This window comes from Belonocnema kinseyi, chromosome 3, assembly GCF_010883055.1.
Source record: "Belonocnema kinseyi isolate 2016_QV_RU_SX_M_011 chromosome 3, B_treatae_v1, whole genome shotgun sequence".
In the NCBI taxonomy this organism is placed as follows: domain Eukaryota; kingdom Metazoa; phylum Arthropoda; class Insecta; order Hymenoptera; family Cynipidae; genus Belonocnema; species Belonocnema kinseyi.
Genome location: NC_046659.1, coordinates 85,943,154 through 85,958,206, shown reverse-complemented (window position 1 = coordinate 85,958,206; position 15,053 = coordinate 85,943,154). Strand labels below are relative to the sequence as shown.

At 25.7% G+C, this 15,053-nt stretch overlaps 2 protein-coding genes across 3 annotated transcripts in view; both read right to left on the bottom strand.

Annotated features, from left to right (window-relative positions):
• The window catches only part of LOC117169450 (leucine-rich PPR motif-containing protein, mitochondrial), a 33,565-nt gene extending 25,178 nt beyond the window's left edge, over nucleotides 1-8,387 (bottom strand). Inside the window, exons 1-3 of one of the 2 annotated variants that reach the window (XM_033355831.1) lie at nucleotides 8,201-8,387; nucleotides 6,520-6,704; nucleotides 6,241-6,422 (exon numbers count right to left, since the gene is read on the bottom strand). In XM_033355831.1, coding sequence (XP_033211722.1) covers nucleotides 6,241-6,422; nucleotides 6,520-6,650 — 313 coding nt within the window. In that variant the 5' untranslated portion in view covers nucleotides 6,651-6,704; nucleotides 8,201-8,387. The remainder of the gene's footprint in view (nucleotides 1-6,240; nucleotides 6,423-6,519; nucleotides 6,705-8,200) is intronic. The other variant, XM_033355832.1, reaches the window with a different exon arrangement.
• A 1,930-nt stretch (nucleotides 8,388-10,317) lies between these two features.
• Nucleotides 10,318-15,053, bottom strand: part of LOC117169478 (EP300-interacting inhibitor of differentiation 3-like) — a 7,459-nt gene continuing 2,723 nt past the window's right edge. The window contains exons 4-7 of the mRNA XM_033355882.1: nucleotides 14,277-14,400; nucleotides 11,513-11,806; nucleotides 10,641-10,762; nucleotides 10,318-10,552 (exon numbers count right to left, since the gene is read on the bottom strand). Of these exons, the coding sequence (XP_033211773.1) occupies nucleotides 10,490-10,552; nucleotides 10,641-10,762; nucleotides 11,513-11,806; nucleotides 14,277-14,400 (603 nt within the window). The 3' untranslated portion in view covers nucleotides 10,318-10,489. The remainder of the gene's footprint in view (nucleotides 10,553-10,640; nucleotides 10,763-11,512; nucleotides 11,807-14,276; nucleotides 14,401-15,053) is intronic.

Here is a 15,053-nt window from a genome sequence, read left to right as displayed (position 1 = left end):
GAAATTTGGGGGTGGGAAAGAAGGGAAGAATTGGAGAAAATGCATGGAAGGTTAGTCAAGATGGCAATGGGAATAGATAGGACAACTCCTAGGTACATTTGGAGAATGGAGTCAGGCAGGTTAAGCCTATAGATAGAAGCAAGAATGAGGGCTTCGAAATATATGGTAGAAATTTTGGGAATGAGAGAGGAGAGATGGCCAAAAATATGTCTAAAGGAAGAAATAAGGGGAATCAAGAATGGGAATCCGTCGGCATGGGGTAAAGGGTTACAGGAAGCATGCAGAATTGTAGGTGATGGAGAGACGCTGGAATGGATATTCGAAGGGAGTCGTGTCAATAAGATTAACGATAATATGATTAAGGGAGTAGAAAGAAGAATAAAGCAGGAAATACAGTTGGACTGGATGAAAATAGATGGTTCCAATTACTGTAGTGGGTACAGAAAATGGTAGACCAGCTTGGGGAGAGAAAATTATTGGGATGAAAAAGGGACAAGTCCAGAGGAAAAGGAGCAGTAGGCAAGGTTAAGATGTGGGAACGTAGGAAAGGCAGGTAATAAGGGATACAAGGATACTACGTGTAGAATTTGTGGAGAAGTAGAAGAGAACCTGACGCACATATGGGTTTGTCAAGGGCTAGATGGAAAAATGGATAAAAAATGGATTGACAGTGTTGATAAATGGAAGGACGGAAAGAGAGATCGGGAGTTAGATGAGTTGGTTATCGAAATATTTAGGGGAAAACCGAACCCTGTCCTCTGCCGATTTTCCAGAGAGTTCGAAAAGAAAGCAAGAGAAGTACCAGAGGGGGAGGTCAGAGAGAGAGCGCGACAGAGTGAATGAGAGGAAGAATGAGTTTGGAAGATGGACAATTTGTGATATAGTATGTAGAATCGAGGATATAACTATGTAAGGGAATGAATTAACTGCAATGTATTCGCCTAATGTATTCAGTTAGAATTTAAGTGTTAATATTTTCCATGTAAAATTGAAAGGGGAATTCATGTAAATTGTTGGGTATTGTCACTGAGGTGGACACAGAAAAATTGTAAAAGCTTGTAAAAGTATACAATGGAGACAATAAATCAATCAATATTTACACTCCGTTGAAATCGCATAACTTGCCCGATAAAATCAGTAAAATGCCATGAAATCTAATGATATTTCCTGAAAAATTCATTACAAAAGTTTGAAAGCTTTTGAAATCGCTTAAAATAATTGAAATCCTCGAAAATATGTAATCGGTTAAAATCCTTGCGAACCTTTTAAAATATCATACAACCTTGAATAGGTCCCGAATTACAGCGCAAAAGGAGCTCAAAAAAGTGAAAATAGGGGAAATATTAACCATTTATTTTTTCATATATAAAAGAAGCCCAATATTTTTATAAGAAATGATAAGTTTCTAATCATATCTGACATTAAAGAATTTATGTAAAAAAAAAATTATATCTTAAGTCATTGGAAATCTGTTTACGGTGATGTAAAAAAGTCCGAACTGTAAAGCTAAAAAGTTTTCCATTTAAGGTAATAAAGACTTTAAAGCAGTTAAGCTGTCAAATTAAAAACTTTTGACTTTGATCAATTTTAGAGTTCAAATAATCACAATTAGTTCCAAAAATATCAATCCACGTTATCATTTTCAATTCTCTAAATTGAAGAATCAATCAATGAATTCAAAAATGTACAAAATTAAAGGATTCCAATTTTTTTATAAACTAAAATATTTCTTCAACTGAAATTTAAATTTTTTTAATTTTAAATAGTTTAAAAATCTATAAAATGCTTCAAAAGTTTATTTCCGTCTTGAAAAATCTACATGTTGTTTTACATTTAAGAAAATTTTTAATTATGTTTTTAATTTTGTTTTAAGCTTCTAAAAATCTTTTGAAACGTTTCGCATTTTTTTTACAATTAAAAAAAATCCTGCAAGATTAACTCTTAACTGGCACAACTCCTTTTTATTACGTAAATGGCACAACGGGTGATATTGGCCCCACGTGTTCAAACATGTCCCGCGTAGCCGGTATTGAATATTTTTGCACAAAAAAATTATGCAATGTAGTTTAAGATATGTTTTTAAAAATGAAATCGGGTAATCCCGATTATGAAATCCGTAATAAATGAAATCCGTAATATTTTTATCTAAAAATTTAAGGTTATCCTCTTGAGATGCTACACTTTAAGAAAAAAAAATACTACATTATTGATGCTTCCATAAAAACGATTTATTTTGCAAAATAAAAACTCGATTTTATGATCAAATAAACATCATATTTTTTCATGTTCAAATCAAACTGCAAAACTAATGCAAACTAACTTTTAAAAAAATTATATCACTTTATATGATAAACTGACGTTGGAAATTGAACTAATATCACTAATATCAACGGCACAAGTTTTGATTGAAAATCACATTTTTGCTCACCGGCGGCACAACGGGTAATAAATACCCCACAGTTTTACAAGGTCTACTTTGAGCGGGTGCCCAACGTACACTGACGTTTGCCGCTCTATACTAACCCACTTTGCCTTTAGTTAGTAATCTAAATTACTAGTAAAAGTTGGCACGTGACCCATTTTCTCGAATTTAGTACGGTTAATTCAAACTCAACCTTTTTTTGCGGTATTTTTTACCTATAGTACCAGTTAAGGGTTAAAAAAAATGTTCTTAAGTTGTCGGTACATGTAGACACTTCGTTTAAATTATTTGAAATCATATCAAATTTTTATATTTTTAATGTTAAAATGTAGAAATGCAACTAAAAATGTTTCTATCCAAAATTTTCGATTTCAAAAACTTCCAATCTTTAATTGTTCCAGTCTTTTAGGCTGCATTTTAAAATTCTTTAAATTAAAATGTACGCTCAACAAATAAAAACGGAAATATAAAATGTATAAAGTAAAAAATTTTCGAATGACGCATTCTAAACGAAATGATATCATAATTAAATAAAAAATCACAAGTTAACTAATTATTTAAAAAACGGCTGAAATCAAAGTTGACGAATTTTTTTCTATAAATTTGTAAAATTCCCGGTAAAAAAATAAATTCACTGCCATTTCCGTAAGTATAAAATAAATATTTATTTTCAAAATTCGTCATTTCGCCAGTACTATAATTAATACCTTGAATGTTGATTTGGAACTAAACTCTTCAATGCTCTTAAACTCAAAATGAAAATAGTTTTCAAATATATTTAATTTGTATAGATTCAGCGTAGAAAATATTTTAGTCATAAAAGTTTATTTAAATCCTAAATAGTTTAATTTATATTCGATCAAATAAAAAATTTTGAATTTGGTATTAGTACGATAAAAAAATAAAATTTCAGTCTGCTCAGCGCTTCTATTCAGATTTTTAATTTAAAGGGCTCAATTTTAAACGTTTGACTCTGGTTGAAAGGTGTTCACTTTTTTATCATCACTTTCAAAATTACTAGATTACTATATATTATTTCTAAAATGTTCCAAATTTATATTTTAACACGGTTTAGCCACAAGTTGCTCGAGCATTGTTTTAATGAACTTTTTAATTTATTCAAGTTCATCAATATTACACATCACTTACAATCGTTGGAAATTCTTTAAATTATTTTCATTCTTTAGCAAGTGTCTTGGAATCATTTTAAATACCCTAAAATTTTTTTAAATCTTTGGAAATACCTTGAAATAATCGAAAATTTCACCAAATCTTTAAAACCCTCTCAATTTTTACGAATAAACACTTTAAAATCCCTTGAAACATTTGAAGGTCTATGCAAATTTTGGAGATTCTGAAAAATTCATCAATATATCTGATTGAGAGACTTTGCAAGTCCTTAAAATTATCGAAACCCTCGGAAATCTTCTAAAATTCATTGAAAATCCTCAAAAATCTTTTGACATATTTTGAAAACCCTTAAAATCTTGTAAATTATCCAAAACTTTTATAAATCCCATAAAATCCCTACCAGGGTGGCCGTTTTAATCGACGAAATAAATTCCCAGTCCTTTCTCGGTTTTTTCCGGTTCGCAAATATTTTTCACGGTCAATGAAATTAAAAAAATGGGACACTAAAGCTAACAAATTTTCCACTTCAGATAATAAAATCTGTGCTCCAATTTAAAAAATCTATCAATGAACTCTACAATTTTTAAAATGATATAAATTTAAGGAATTTTAAGCTAGAAACATTAAAAATTGAAAAATTTTTAAATGAACACTTCTTAAATTAGAAATTCAATTATTTTCTTTTTAACTAGTTTAAACATCCTTGGAAAGCTTCAAGATTTTATTTGAACATTTTCAGATTTGTAGACGTTTTGAAAAGATTCTAACTTAATGTAAAACTTCAAATGATAGCCTGATATAAAATAAAATGTAGATTTTCACAGATTTTAAATAAAAAATTAGATTCTTTTAAAGAATTGTGAAAGGCTTCAAAAGAATAAAAACATTTTCTTAAGATTTCTAAGAAACTTAAAAAAAATTTTCATTTTGAAAAATTATTTTAAGAGAATATTTAAAAAGTATTTCAAAGATTTGAACAAAATTTACAAAAAAGATTCGAGAAGATTTTAAGAAAACTTTCTAAAAGTTGCATGACAATTTTTAATCTTTATAAAACACCTAAATATCTCTTAAAATTACTCAAATTTTTTCTACAAATGTTCATTTGTAAATTAAACATCAAAATTTAAAAATTTCACTTCCAAATTAAACATTTTTTAAATACAACAATTAAAATTGCAGCGTTCAAAGTTTAAATGCTCTTAGAAATTTTAACGATTCAAGGCTTTCTATGTCAAACAATTCAGTTAAAGATTCTTTACTTTTAAATATTTGGTTTCAAATTGAATGGGTTAAAAATTGAATATTTTCGACTGAAACAATATAAATTTTTTTTAATCCTTTAATTAAGAATATATTATCATGAAGTTATTTTTAACTTGAAAATAGTTTATAAACTTTCAGTCACACGTTCACATTTGTTTAATGACTAATACTTTAAAATTGAAACCGTTTAAGTTTTAAGGTTAACATCTGAAAATTTTGAACTGAGTTAAAATCGTTTTGTCAAATCGTTTTTGTGCACTTTTATTACTTAAAGTACAGATAAATTTAAAAAAAGTTTATTTATTTATTTATTAAATAAAAATGTTTTCTATCAAAAATTTTCAACATCAAAGGCTTTTACTTTTTGTTTGTTCAAGCCTTTAAGAAAGCATTTAAAAATTCTTTAAATTAAAAATGCAAGCTTAAAAATAAAAATTTTAAATGGAATATTTTTAAAGTAAACAAATTTTGAATTACGCATTGTAAGCTAAATAATAGCATGATTGAAAAACGTAACAATTCAACTAATGACTTAAAAACTGTTGAAATCGAACGTGGACAGATTTTTTTCTATAAATTTGTAAAATTCCCAGTAAAAAAAATGGACTGTCATTTCCCGGGTTTTCCAGGTCTAAAAAAATTCCCGGTTTTCCGGCCCAGCGCCATGTCTATTGAAATCCCATAAAAATCCTTCGAAAAAGTTAATATTCCCTGCAGAAATATATGGTAAAAATTAATTATAAATTTATTTAAATTAATCATTAACTGTTATTTCGAATCAACGTTGATGATTTATCTTTTAACTATACTAAATTCTTCGTATGTATAAAATTAAAAATTTTAGCCCGCATTACGAACAGTTTCCATAATTATTTTCGAGTTTCATACTAAAATAGGAATGCAGCAAGTGATATCTGTGAATCTCACATATTAAAAAAATGGTGGCAATATTATTTAGCAATTTTTCATTCTTAATTTGTAGTTTGTTAAAGGTTCCTTGCAAGATATTTTTCGTAATTTTTATTCATAATTTCTAAATGAAGTCGTCTACAATTTTGAAATTTTATTGAATTTTACTTCAATATAAGTATTTTACTGAGTCAATTCGATAAAAAATCTATTATTTAATAGAAAAGTGAAAAATGATTGGGACTTCAAATAGACAACTCTTGACAATCACCCGAAAATACCCTCAAATCTTCTAAAATTTTTGGAACTGTTATGAATTTCCTAAAAGGCTGTTGAAATCCTTTGCAATACTTTTAAATTCCTTGATATCTATTGAAATCTTTTTAATTCCATGGAATTTCTTCAAATTTTGTTAATAGTTCTTAAAAAATGTACAGAACCGTTTCAGGGCCTATTTGAAAGATTTCTGAATGTAATTGCAATAGTTTGCTAAATAAATTTAATTTACGAACCAATGCTTGCAGGTAGAACTGAACTGTTCTCATTGACGATGGATTTCAAGAGCAAATCGACTTCAGGATACATTGAGCTTCTATTTTGCAGATATCTTTCTTTTATAAGTTCTACAATCTTACCCGGAGTAGGTTTCGGCTTATCATGCAAAAATTTTGTGACTGCGACTGTTGCATAATTCCTGAAAATTAAATTTATATTACGAATTATTGTCATTTTCAAACGTTAGTTTGACTCAGGGAAGTTTTTGTTCATACGTTTATAAGATTAAAACTAACCTGTCGGGATGTAAAGCTGCATAATTTGATTTTAATATCAATTTTAAAGGAGAAAAATTAGACTGGTAAGATTTCAAATAATAACCAGTGAATAAGTTGATGTACTTGTAAGTTCTTAAAATCGTAGCCATCGTAGTCAATTATTTCATCTAAAGTTTCTCAATTGACATAAACTTTGACGAATGCTGAAATAAAAATGTACATTTAACAGCATTCTAGAGCTTTGTTCCAAATTTACATTTAAATTATTAATTATAGTAAAAACAAAATAGCAAATATTGAAAAGAAATATTTAATTATACTTATAAATGTCAATTTTTATTATTACTGATGATTTTTTTTTAAAGAAACAATATTCTTGAGTAACATATTCACATTTGTAGCAAAACGCGAACATTTATTTAGACTATGACGCTCATTCAAAACATCCTTAAAAACAAAAGTGCAAAAAATTGAAAAATAATTAAATTTGAAAAAAGACCAATTTTCAACTAGAAAATATCAGTTTTTTACAGTAAATAGTATATTTAAAGTTTCAGTTGAAAAAATTTATTTAAAAAAAAAATGGAATAGTAGTATTATTAGTTTAAAAAATGCATTTTAAACCAATCAAGAGTTTTCAACTGAAACAATAAATCTTTAATTAAAATAGTTAAATTTTCAACAACAAAAAATTAATTTTTACTAAAAAAGATCAATTGTAACCAAAACTTAAATAATTAAATTAGAATATATACATCTTTAGTTTTAAAAAAATCGAATTTTGAACTGAAAAGTTAATTTTTAAACTAACAGCCAAGTAATTAAACGTTCATTCCAAACCAGATAATTTTTGAATAGTAAATGTAATAATAGATATTTCAACAAATATTTTAAAAAAATTATTAATAAATAGTTGAATTCAACCAAAAGACGAATTTTTTAGTCAAGAAAGAATCGCAAACAAACTGTTAAGTTAAATAAATTAAAAATTAAAATAAAACGGTCAATTTTCCACCAAAAGTAGAATAGTTAAATTTTTAGTTAAAAAATTAATTCAAAACCAATAACAAAAACGAATTTTCGACAAAATAGTTCAATATAGTAATATAAAGCTACTTTTACAAATACTTGTCATACAAATTTTACATTGCAATTATAAAAAAAAATTAAGCACGCTGTCGAAAAAATTCCCGCAAAATTCCAGGTCGGGTAGACACCTTGAAATAATTCATGAATTTAAAAGTATTTTCAATTGTGAAGGCATTTAATTGTAAATTGTTAAATTCTGACAATTTTATGTAAATAAAAGAGTTTAAAATGTTTAAATTTTAAACTTCGATTTTGAGTGTTCTGAATGCACAGCCGGTTAGAAGTATTAAATATCTTTAAGTATACTATTTTGAATTTTGTTAAGATAACGTTATTCAAATTTCTATCTTTTAAGTTTTACAATTATTTAGAATAAAGGATTGCAATTTAAAATGTTTAAATTGGAACAACTTAAATCTGAAACTTATTCGTTCGATCCGATGGCACCAACCTATAATTAATTTTTGAAACCCATGACAGAAACTATTCAAAATAGGAGAAAAAATTAATGATTAAATAGAAAAAATCTATTTATGTTTTAAATTTAAACATATTAAAAATTGCCTATATATAATAATTATTCGAAGTTTAAACATTTTATAATACTAACCTCAAAATGTAAGTGAACTACGATTTACCAGAATTCTGAAGGAAATAGTTGATCTGCAGATCTTCTCTAATAAAATTTCTTCATTTTGATTCTAGATTTGTAGAATATTAAGAGGCCCTTTCTATTAATCTTATTAATTTTAGAAAAAGGATGCAACAGAAATACCGCAACCATAAAAACCACACTTGTGAAACAGCGAAAGAGCAGAACTAGCAGAAGACTCTTAGTTGATTGATGCCATTGGTCTATTTATCGGAATTCAGCCAATCAGCTTTCAACTCTATGGGAATTGGAAAATATATCTGAAAGGGTAAAGTCAAATAGCTTTGGTAAAGTAGATTTAAAATGTATTTTCTTCATTATAAATTTATAATAATTATTGCAGGTCTCTTCATTAAAAATATTTTAAAAAAAGAACTGAATAACTCAAAAAAATTAAAAACCTGTGAATAATAAAGCTGAAAACTCCTAAATTTTGAAAATTAGAGGAAATTATTAATCAGGCTCATGTTTCAATAATGAATTACAATTTCCCGGATAATTTAATCGTAAACAAATATATGAAGCAAATATTTCTGAAAGCATTTGAAATTACTTAATAAGTAATCATTATTTAAAAAAAAATTTTAAGCTTCCGATCTATGTGTTCTTCACAATTGTGTAAAATTGAAAAAGGACTAAATAATTTTTAAAAATATATAAACTATAAATAGGAAAATTTGCAAATTTTGACGATACCATTACTGGCGAAATTGAGGAGAAAACATTAAATATAAATAACTGTACAAAAAAAATAAATAATCAAACGCAAATTTTTCAAAATTAAAAAATTATAACAAGATTTATAATTACTTTAGGTAAAAATAGCACTAGTATTAACAAATAAGGTTTTATAAAAATCTTTAAAATACTTTATTACCAGAAATTAGAAAAGGAAGAATTATCATAGATACAAGTTTTTAAAATAAATCACAAACTCCTGAATTTTAATCCTTAAATCATTCTACAACAACAAAAATTGAACAAATATTTAAAAAATCATTTGAAATTACTAAAAATGTTAAAAAACTGCCGTTTTCAAGCGATCTCAACGAATGATAAAAAATTCTAAAAAATATATAAAGCTCCCAAACATTTTTTGTTCTTCACAACGATTTTAATTTATAAATAAAAATATATTGTTAAAAAATTTATTTATAAAAAAACTTAAAAAGGATCAAATAATTTATTTAAAAAATGCAAGACTTCATAAATAATAAAGCAGAAATCTCTCAAATTGCAACGATACTATTACAGAAACGTAATTAATAAAAGAAAATTAAAAATAATAAGTTATGCAAAAATAAATAAACAAATTATCAAGCAAAATTTTTCCGAATTCAAAAAATTCCAACTACACCGGGGACTTTTTCTCTTTATCACATTTGAATACCTTTTTCGTAAACGTTCTCGGCGTAGCTAAAGTTTTTAATAACGAAAAAATCTTGCTTCATAATTTATTTTTGCATAGTTGATTATTTTTAATTTTTTTCCAATAATTTCGCTTCCGCAATGATATTGTCAAAATTTGGGAGATTTCCCCTTTATTATTTACATAGTTTTAAAATATTTTATAAATTATTTAGTTCATTTAATTTGTTAATTAAGAGACTTTTGAACAATATGTTTTTATTTATATAATTTTAAAAAACGCAAAGACCGAGAGTTTTTTCAAATGTTTTGGTTATTTGTTTTAGAATGTTTTGTTTATTAATATTTAAGATCGCGTGAATGCGGTAGTTTTTTGAACATTTTAGTTATTTCAAAAATTTCAAAAAAAAATTTGTTTGCAAAATTTTTAATGATTTTAATAGAATTTTTTCAAATCTGTTGTAAAATTATGTATTCTACTTTCATTCTAGGTTTGTTTAATTTTTTTTTATCCGCATCATTTTAAAGAAGGCTTAAACCGGCATTTTCAAAATGTTAATTTTTTAGTTATTAATATGAAGAGTGAAATATGGTACGAAATAAAAAACTCTGTAGAAGATTGAGCATCAAATTTAACATTTATTTTTGTCATTATAAATCTATAATACAGGTACACATAGCAGTAATATTATCAAACTAAGATTTTATAAAAATCTTAATATTTTATTACCAACAGTTAGGAAATACACAATTAGGCACCATTTTTTAAAACAAATCACAACTTCCCGGATTAAAAATTTTTTAAATATACACAATTCTAAATAAAATATCTCATATCACTGTTCATTTTCGAATTTGTGATGAAATTAGATGCAATTTTCATTGTCCTCCACTTGTGAAATTGATCATTGGCTGACTTATTTCATAATGGTTAATTAAAATCTGAAACAGATCGAAAAAAAACTTTAAATACTGTATCCAATAATAATAGAAAAAAGATCGAAATTTGGCAAATTTGTCTTTTACTTACTTGCCATTGATTTGGATTTATAGACAATATATTTTGAATACTGCCTGATTTGCCGGATTTTTTGGCCTGAGCTATCATGTCTTTAGTGCAAGGGATCAGCATTAGGGCACCTGTGCTCTCATCTGAGGAAATATATATTTTTTTTATCGTTTGGTCTACTTTTTCTGTACCAGGCTTCGAAATTCTCTACGGGACTAAAAAAAGTATCCTCAAAAATAAAAAAATGATGTAAAAAGTCGCCTTTCTAAATTATTAAAAATTAGTTTTTAACTAAAAAAGTACTAGAAAAAATACTTTAAACTAAAAAAAAGGCTGATCTTTTCTGTAGGTAAATAACTGCTTTCAAGACTGCAGAAACGGGTTAAAAACATCAAAAACAAAATTACGGTGGTAAAATTTAACCAAATAAAAAAAAAATTTTTTTGTTAAATTTCACACAATTCTAACTTGAAAAAATAATTAATTGGATGTTCTTATTTCCATACTTTGCATATTTTCGTTTATGTTAATTTTTTATGTTTTTAAACGTCTTAATAACGTATTTTCAATTTTTTGCAACTTTTTAATTAACTTTTTCTACGCGATAACTGATTTTTAATGAAACTTTTCCATTGAATGTTCTATTTTGGTTGTTTTCTTTTTTTTTATACAGAGTAGTTTTTTTTTGACATACCTTTTTTTCATTTTTTATTTAAAAAAAAAGAATTTTGTTAGTTGGATCAATTTTGTATATCACTTTACTGAAAAAGTAGCAAAAAATAGCTTTACATTGAAAAAAAGTAGCAAAAAAGTAGATTTATCTAAAATAATATAAAAAAAAATGTGGAACTTCGAAGCCTGTTGTAGATAAAAGATTTGATAGATTATTTTACCCTTTTTTAGCTGAACAATTCCGTCTCGCACTAGGAAAGACACATGAAGCATATTCTCTATAGTTAATCCGAAATCTGTTGGATGAAGTATCAGTCGGAAATAATCAAGCGGCGTTTTATATTCCTTGTGGTGTCGAATAATCAGCTTTCGAATTTTCTCGACAGTCTGCTCCACACTGAGGTCTTCTTTTTCCGTTGCAACAACATTTTCAGGTCTCTTAGTAGTTGCTTTTGCATCTCTTTTATTTGGAGCTCTTTTTTCGATTATTTTCCTTGGTAAGGGTTCAAGAGCACCTTTAAAATTTAAAAGAATTATGAAATTGCTAATCGAAAATAGGGGAATAACATGAGAATAAAATCTTTTATATCAAATTAATTCAGGTACAAAAAATATAGATTTTCTACCAAAGGATATGAATTTTCAACCCAAAAAGAGACAAATTTTTAAACAAGTTGTTGAGTTTTCAAGCAAATGGTTGAAATTTCTAGCAAGAGATTAATTTTTACCGATTTATTTTATATTTTTAACCAAATGGTTGACTTATCAGCCCACAAAGATGAATATTGAAACTAAAAAGAAAATTTTTAAACAAAAGAGTTGACTGTTACAGCAGAAAAGATTTTTCAATAAAAATAAAAATTTTCGTTTCTGGAAAACTATATAAAAGGCACTTCTTTGTCCAAATATCGGCCTATGAAATTATCCATTCCATGTATTTAAAAACAGCCGCCCATGCAACTGAGTTAAATAAATATAAATTTCCAACCAAATAGATAAAGTTTCTACCACAATAGTGGAATTTTTAATCAAGCGGATAAATTTTCCACCAAAAAGGGTCAATTTTCTGTAAAAAAAAGTTGAAGCAAAAAATATGATTTTTCTACCAAAATAGTTGAATTTTCAACCAAAAAGATAAAGTTTCTACCAAAAAGGACAAATTAAAAAAAACATTAATTTTCAGCTAAAAAACAAAAGATAAATTTTCAACAAAAAATAAAATAGTTAAATTTTCTGCTAAAAAATAAATTGTTATGAAAAAAACGAATGTTAAACAAAATAGTTTAATTTCTCAAAGAGATGAATCTTCAACAACAAAATAATGAATTTTTAACAAAGAAATTTAACTTTCAACCAGGTAGTTTAATTTTCATCCAATAAAAATGAATTCTTAAAGAAAAATGTAACATTTGATTCTTTTATCAATAAATATTTTGATTTTAGATCAAAAACAGTTGAATTGAACCAAAAAGACGAGTTTTCAACACAATAGATTAATGATGCAAAAATAGTTGCATTTTTAACAAATTGATTATATTTTAAATAAAAAGAGATCGAATCTGAATCAAAAAGAAAATAGTAAACTTTTCAATTAAAAAGAAAATCATTGCAGGCCTATAATGAATTTCATATCATTTGTTAATGATTATAGGAATACTAATAAAAATAAATATGAAAATATTGAAGTAATTTGTTCAAAAAAGTAGAATAAAAATATAAATTAATAATTTATTTTTAATTACACTAAAGTACAAAAAAATAAAATTTTAAAAATAGCCTTCGCTTGATATTGTAGGTATGAAAAAACTTCAAAGTTATGAGTATCTTAAACTTTTTGCAATAATTATTTCGATATTTTAACATTCTTCGTTTCTATAATTATTTTTCAATAATTTTTGATACAATTACTCCTATAATCTCAAAAATATAAGAAATTCATTATCATCAATATTATTGTTGACAAAATAAATCTTCAACCAAAAACGAATTTTTTTAATAGAAGTTCAACTTTCAACCAAGTAATTGAAATTTTTGATAAAAAAAAGATTAATTCTCAATGAAAATTATAAAAGTTGGTATATTAACCAGAAAAAGATTTTAATTTTAAATATAAAAAAGTAGAATGTAACCAAAAAAGTTAAATTTTCAACGAAAAATGTAATAGTTGATATTTCAACCCGAAAACTTTTGATTTTAAATTAAAAAATAGTTGAATTCAATAAACATAAGACTAACTTTCAACAAAAATAAACCAAAAAGTTCATTTTCAACCACATAGTTGAATTTTTTACCAAAACAATAAACTTTTTAACCCACGAAAACGAATTTTCAACAAAACAGTTGAATGTATAAGCCGAAAATTGTTTTTTTTTGCTTCTACAAAACAGTTGAGTTTTCAAATAATAAAAAACGAATTTCCAACAAAAAAGTTAATTTTGAAACAAACACTTGAATTTTAAACTAAAAGTTATCAATTTTCAGTAAGAAATATAAAATTGAAATTTGCAGTTCAAAAAATTTATTTTCAACTTAAGAAAATAAAAAAAATTACATTTTCAACTAAAGAGATGGATCTTTAATTAATCAAATGAAATTTTAACAAAGGAGTTCAACTTCATTCTAGTAATTTAATTTTCAACAACAAATATAAAGTCTCAACAAAAAATTTAATAGTTTAATTTTCAAATTAAAAAATTGCTATAAAATAGTTTAATTTTCAAAGCAAGTAATGAATTGTAAATAAAAAGAGATAAATTATGAACAAAAATGTAATAGTGAATTTTTCAATTAAAAGGAATGAACTTTTAAAGAAAAATATTTGGATATTTTATTGAGTTTTTTAATTCAGTTCGAATTATGGGAAAAAATGAGAAAATGTGAAGCATCTTGAAAATAGGGGAAAAAGAGCATTTCTTCAAAAAAGGGGGAAAGTGGGAAATAGGGGAAAGACTTATGAAGTCTGAAATAATATTGCAACTAATTTACCTGAAAGGGTAGAGAAATGGGGCGTTTTTCTAAAAAGCTTCTCTATTTCCGTCTCCAAACTTCGCCAATTTATATCTTCCGTTTCATCTGGAATCGTGTCTGATAATCGGTCTACGTACTGGTGCTAAATATGAGAAAACTCGTTTTTTTATTTAAATGAACAAGTAAGGAATAAAATTGTAAAATTATAAAAATTAGGGTGACCAGGTGGCTTGATCGGAAATTCAGGACGTTATTCCACTTCTCACCACCTTCTACTTCTAATTTCGTTCACTTTTAATATAATTTACGGCGAGTTATTTAAAGAACAGGGTTCATTTTCATTCTAAACATTGTAAATTTCTCTTTGGGGTTAAATTTTAAAATAATGAAATTAATCTTCAACAAAAAAATAAATATTCTACCAATAAGATTAATTTTTTACAAAAAAAGACTAATTTTTAAGAAAATACATGGATTTTCAACAAAACAGTTAAATCTTCAACCATAGAAATGAATTTTAAACTAAAATAAGGAATATTCAATACTAAAAAATTGAATTTTCAAGAAAGCAGATTATTTTTCTATAAAAAAGACAAACTTTTAATGAAATACATGAATTTTCACTAAAAAGGATCAATTTTCCACTCAAACTGGAATAGTTACATTTACAGTTAAGAAATTCATTATTAATCATAAAAATGGAATTTTTAGCCAACCAATTTAAATCTTTAATCTGTTTTAAAACTAACAAAAAGGATAATAAATTTTCAGCTAAAACGAAAAATATTTAATAAA